The sequence below is a fragment of the Otolemur garnettii genome, unplaced genomic scaffold, assembly GCF_000181295.1.
Source record: "Otolemur garnettii isolate 467f Iridium unplaced genomic scaffold, OtoGar3 scaffold00003, whole genome shotgun sequence".
NCBI classification, from domain to species: Eukaryota; Metazoa; Chordata; class Mammalia; order Primates; family Galagidae; genus Otolemur; species Otolemur garnettii.
Genome location: NW_003852398.1, coordinates 16,165,702 through 16,171,877, shown reverse-complemented (window position 1 = coordinate 16,171,877; position 6,176 = coordinate 16,165,702). Strand labels below are relative to the sequence as shown.

The window sequence follows — 6,176 nt, the reverse complement described above, 5'->3', positions numbered from 1 at the left end:
TACTTGGGAGGCTAAGGCAAGAAGGACGGCTTGAGGCCAACAGTTTGAAGTTGCTGTATGCTATGACGCTACAGCACGGTACCCAGATTGTCAGAGTGAGACTCTGTCTCAAAAATAAATGGATTAATTAAATAAATTAAAAATAAAAATTTACAGTGCCTGAAGTTTAGGAATATAAATACTAATTTTGATTTTATAGGGTAGTAGATGAAGGAATAGTGTCAGAGATTAGTGTGAAAGTGTATAGAGTCTCTGAATCACTTACCCTTTGTTTTTTTCCACTTAAAAAAATTCCCGACCTTGCTTGGGATTGTTGAGGCCTAATTAGCCATAACCACAAGACATAAATACCAGAAAGTACATTTTCCGGAGGAATTATAGAATGTGCTGGACAAGAGGGATGACTCTTATCTAAGATTTGGCTTTCCTCTGGAGGTTTCTGCGATGGTCTAGGGAAACAGGAATTGGTTGCAGATGAATTGCTGTCTGTACAGCAGTTAGGAGTAAGGTATTAACTAGGGACTAGGTGCTATTATGACTGTGAGTAGTTTAGCAACTGGGTATCCCTCCGTGATAGTTAGGAATAGCTAAGCTTATCTGGGGGCATAATTAGTAGAAAATTGTGGTCATTCAAAGAGAGGATAGTATGATTTATAGCTGCTGCATAATCTTAGGAGAAACAATCATTCGGTTGGTGGAAAAAAAGAAGACATCCTAAGGAGACAAACCTTGGATCCCCAAACCTTGAGAGAAAGAGAGGATTCCCACTAGGAAGCTGTAGCGGTTGTACAGATTTAATCTTAAAAATTAACACTTTTGCATCCTGACAATATGGAGATACAAAATTCAGAAGATGAATGCAGAAAATAAAGGGTGGGGATAAAGTAAGGAGGAAAAGGCAAGGAACAGTAAAGGTATATATTGAACAAATACAAGATAAAGGAATTGAAAAGATCAAGGCTGATTATGTCATTCAAACTTCTAATTCCTACAAGTCCTGAAATACATTTTATATTTATTTATTTATTTATTTATTTATTTTTTGACACAGAGCCTCAAGCTTTCCCCCTGGGTAGAGTGCTGTGGCATCACAGCTCACAGCAACCTCCAACTCCTGGGTTCAAGCGAGTCTCCTGTCTCTGCCTCCCAAGTAGCTGGGACCACAGGCGCCGGCCATAACGCCAGGCTATTTTTTGGTTGCAGCCATCATTGTTGTTGGGCGGGTCCGGGCAGGATTGCAACCCGCCAACTTAGGTGTATGTGGCTGGCGCCTTAGCTACTTGAGCTACAGGCACTGAGCCTGAAATCCATTTTAAACTGCAGATAAACTGGGCGATAGGACTTGACACTATATTGAAAAAAAAAAATACCCCTATTAAATGATAGAATTTTAAGGGGAGACTTTATTATGTATTCATTAGGATCATCACTTTGTTCCCATGACAGACTTATGATGCTGCAATAAAAACAGCATCCTACTCTGAAGTGTTAAGGAGAGTTATGTAATTAGGAAATAATCAATATTTCTTTCTTTCTTTCTTTTTTTTTTGAGACAGTGTCTCATTCTGTCGCCCAGGCTGAGTTTCTTGGCATGTAGCTCTTAGTAACCTCAAAATCCTGGGTTCAAGCTGTCCTCCTACCTCAGCCTCCCAAGTAGCTAGTACAGGTGCCTCCCACAAAGCCTGGCTAATTTTTAGTGGAGACAGTTTCGCTCCTCTGAGCTCAAGCAATCGTCAAACCTGGGTCCCGGGAGAGCCGGGATTACAGGCAGGAGCCACAGCACCCGCCAGTCGGTCCATTCTTTTTTTCTTTTTTTTTGAGACGGAGCCTCAAGCTATCCCCCTGGGTAGAGTGCCGTGGCACCACGCTCACAGCAACCTTCAACTCCTGGGCTCAAGCGAGTCTCCTGCCTCAGCCTCCCAAGTAGCTGGGACTACAGGCGCCCGCCACAATGCCTGGCCATTTTGGTTGCAGCCATCATTGTTGTCCGGCGGGCCCAGGCTGGGGATTCGAACCGCCACCTTAGGTGTATGTGGCTGGCGCCTTTGCCGCTTGAGCCACAGGCGCCGAGCCAGTCGGTCCATTCTTAATCACAACATTCCAGAATGACTCAAACCCTGCTGTTTGATCTATCATATTTATATTTCCTCTTATTTTAAGTTCAGCTCTGTTAGTATTTCCGAGTCTAGGGCCAAGACCCAATATTGGTGCTTCCACCAATATTCAGTATCTTAAAGCAATAAAACAGCGTTATTGGGTCGGTGTTTCAGTCCATGCAGCACAATAATAAGTAGAAATAAAGCCTCTCAGGTTTTTTTAATATTACAAAACCCTAGGTTTTTCCTTCCCCGGAAACACGCCGCAAACGGCGAGATAGCGCTTTCTGGGCGGAACTCTGGCAGTTTAGGTTCCTCCCATTGGCTCTTCTTGGAGACCCCGCCTTCAACTCCGCCTCCAGAACTGACGAACCAATTGGGTCGCGAGTTGTGGTTTAAACCGGAGTGCGCGGTGTTCACCCGCTGTGCTCTTAAGTGAGTTTGGCTGTTGGTACGGCTTGGGAGAATCGGAGCGTTGCAAGTGGTTGGACGAACCGGGTCCGGCGAGGAGGAAGGCCGGCTGGGGCAGGTCTGGAAGCTAGGGCTGGGGAGCGTTTCTGGGGTTTTGATGGCTCCGAGCCCGGTTGAGCCTTGGCCTCGGACTGCGAGCTGTATCCACGGCGATTTTCTCCTGATAGGTGCCAGCTCTAAACATCCTGCCCCTCAGGACCTGGGAGCCTTTGACTCAGGCTGTTTAAGTGCTTTATTGGCTCAAGCACGGGTCGCTCTCTGAGCTCTTGTTTTTGTGTGGTTCTACCCAGGACAGGAAGCTTGACCTGTTGTTATGCCTTAGCTTCTCTCGCCTTCCCTAATCCCTGGTATCTAACGTGTTTCTCACCCTTAGGATAATCCAGAATGGCTACTCTGATTTTTGTCGATAAGGAAAATGGAGAGCCAGCCACTCGTGTGGCTCCTAAAGATGGGCTGAAGTTGAAGTCTAGACATTGTAAGTATACAAGGCTGCAGTCTGGTATTGTGGATATGGCCTGGAGCTGTGTGACGCATTTAGTGTACTTTGTGGGCAATTGGAGTCAGTTTGTTATCAGTCCCTTTTCACGTTCAGGATTTTCATGAGTGTGTTCTGGAGAATACTGAACCTCAGTGCTGTTGGGCATATCGTAGCCCTGCCACTGCCAAAAACGGAGGTGGGTTGGGGGGGGTCAGAATTCGGCAAAGTTTATATACTCAGCATTCAAGTTGCTCAAGTACTTTTGGCCCAGATGTTCTTATGATAAGACTTTTTCTTCAGCAGTCAAATCTTTAGATGCGAGAGCTCAGGTTTCAACACCACATGTTGGCAAAACGTTTGATGCTCCACCAGCCTTACCTAAAGCTGCCAGAAAGGCTTTGGGAACTGTCAACAGAGCTACAGAAAAGTCAGTAAAGACTAATGGACCCCTCAAACAAAAACCGCTAAACTTCCCTGCAAAAAAGGTGAGTGTTGGCTATAAAAACTGTTTAAATACTTGAGCACATTTGGTTCTTGAAATGACGATTGGCATACTACCTGCCTTTCTTCCCTCAGAGTAGAAGGAAAATACAGACTAGCAAACAGATTAATAGGAGAAACATATCCTTGTGGACTTCTCCATGGCAAGTCTCAAATCCAGCTAATGTATTCTTTTGCCTCATCTGTCCGTAACTAGTGTCTTGAAGCAAATTGGTATCAGGGTACATAAAGTACTGAGAGGTTGCATTGCTGATATAACTCAGGTGCTGCCATTCTCCTTGCCTCTTAACAATCACCAGCTTGTTAGGTGACAGTTTACTAGCATGTTCATTTTTGAGTGTGGGTCACAAACTACAGGTCTGTGTATTCCAGAATAAGATTTTGCTGTGAAAGATGACTTTAGCATGTGGATGTTAACACTTTTATTTGAATAATAGTTTTGTTTAATGTGTATTGGAAAACTAGTTAATTATCTAGGACATTATAGGACAAGGAAGGATACTTTTTTTTTTTTGGTAAAGAGAGGGTCTTATCTGCACTTGAATGTTTATTATAGCATAATTCACAATTGCAAAGATGTGGAATCAACCCAAGTGTTCATCAGTTCTTGAGTGGATTAATAAAATGTGGTATATGTATACCACTGGAGTACTACTCAGCCATAAAAAGAAACAAGTTAATGTCTTTTGCAACAATTTAGATGGTACTGGAGACCATTATCCTAAGTATCTCAAGGATGAAAAAAACAATCACCAAACAAACTCCCTAATTAGGAACTTATTGATGGGCACATGGGCACAGAAAGAAGTAAAAATAGTTGGAAATTAAGAAGGGGGGCCCTAACAGGTACAATGTACATTGTAATGGGCACGGTTATAGTGAAAGCTATCTATGTAACAAAAACACATGTACCTCCTTCATATTTTGCAATTAAAAAAGGGCAAGGTCTTACTGTTCCCCAGGCTGAAGTGCAGTTTGATGATCATAACTCACTGCAACCTCAAGAAGGATATCTTTTTTAAAAAGTAAATTGACTTAAATATGTTAAATACAGGCATTGCAAAGATATGGCAAAAATGGGACTATTCACACAAATGCGGGAAACCCTGCTGTAGAATTTCCTCTGGGTATGCACATGTGAGGTAATATAAATCAAGAACATGCAGACTTCCATTTTGGCCTACTTCCATAGTGGATGGTCCATCTGCCAACTCCAGACTAGGGAATTATTCATGGTGTTCTAAAGTCCTTGACTGTCTTGCTGTTTCTTACTTAGTGTATTTGAGAAACAGAAAGTTGTTTTTAATATTAACCAAGCAAATAAAGTAACACTGGACAAATCATACTTCTATAAGCAAAAATTCAAAGCTCTGAAGATTAGCTGCTATGCTGGGTGACTCATGCCCATTTTGTCTTCTGTTAGATCGAATAATTGAGTTTATTAGCTCTGAATTAACTCTGCCTCCTTGGTAATTTATGCCGACAGGTGCTAATACTTAAATTTCAGACTTTGAGCTATGCTACTAGCATTGTATTTCTTTTATATCATTTCAGTTATATTTAGGTATAATCCTGAGAACTAATGTGGCTGCTTAGAAGGCAGACTGAAATTTACAAATTTTAAAATGTGGGGAAATAATCGGATGTGTGTGTTTTTTTTTGTTGTTGTTGTTGAGACAGTCTCACTTTATTGCCCTTAGTAGAGTGCTGTGGTGTCACAGCTCACAGCAACCTCAAACTCCTGGACTTATGTGATTCTCTTGCCTCAGCCTCCTGAGTAGCTGGGACTATAGGCATCTGCCACAATGCCTGGCTAGTTTTTGGTTGCAGTTTGGCCGGGCTGGGTTTGAACTCGCCACCCTTGGTATTTGGGGCCAGGGCCCTACTCACTGAGCCACAGGCACTGCTCAACAATTGTATGCTTTGAAGAGGCCTTAGCGTCTTTTTACTAATCAGTTTTGAGGCTTTCAGTAATCCTTATTTTCTTGGGTTGTTGTAGGTGACTGAGAAGACTGCTGAAGCAAAAAACTCTGTTCCTGCTGCAGATGACACCTATCCAGAAATAGAAAAATTCTTTCCTTACAATCCTCTAGGTAGTATCTTTTGGCATTGCAAAAAATGCTTTTGACCTCTAATTTCTTTTATAATTCAACTCAGCTGTACCTTGATGTGAACTTGATCTATGACCTAAAACTATGAGACTGTCTGAGTCTGGGTTGCTTTGAACAAATATACTTTTGGGGATTATTTGCAATGTGTCTTAGGTCAGGAGGGGAACATAGGAGCAAAGATGTAGAGGACATTGTTCCTGTTCTAAAAATCTTAGCACCTACAGTAGGTAAGATGTGCTCACAAATATTAAACAAGTGTTGGCATGGACAGTCTAGGAAGCTTTTCAAAAAGAAAGTGGTGCTGGGCACGATGGCTCACTCCTGTAATCCTTGCACCTGGGAGGCCCAGGTGGGTCAATTGCTTGAGCTCAGGAGTTCAAGACCAGCCTGAGCTAGAGTGAGACCCATTTCTACTAAAAATAGAAAAACTAGCCTGGCATAGTGCCACATGCCTGTAGCTACTTGGGAGGCTGAGGCAGGAGGGTAGCTCAAGCCCAAGAGTTGAGGTTGCTGTGAGCT

The 6,176-nt window shown here is 42.7% G+C and overlaps 1 protein-coding gene across 2 annotated transcripts in view; it reads left to right on the top strand.

The window, feature by feature from the left end:
- Nucleotides 1-2,564: 2,564 nt before the first annotated feature.
- PTTG1 (pituitary tumor-transforming 1) overlaps nucleotides 2,565-6,176 on the top strand; it is a 7,936-nt gene continuing 4,324 nt past the window's right edge. Inside the window, exons 1-4 of one of the 2 annotated variants that reach the window (XM_023515319.1) lie at nucleotides 2,565-2,625; nucleotides 2,941-3,042; nucleotides 3,349-3,530; nucleotides 5,546-5,639. In XM_023515319.1, the coding sequence (XP_023371087.1) occupies nucleotides 2,952-3,042; nucleotides 3,349-3,530; nucleotides 5,546-5,639 (367 nt within the window). In that variant the 5' untranslated portion in view covers nucleotides 2,565-2,625; nucleotides 2,941-2,951. Of the gene's footprint in view, nucleotides 2,626-2,940; nucleotides 3,043-3,345; nucleotides 3,531-5,545; nucleotides 5,640-6,176 lie in introns of both variants that reach the window. The other variant, XM_003781983.3, reaches the window with a different exon arrangement.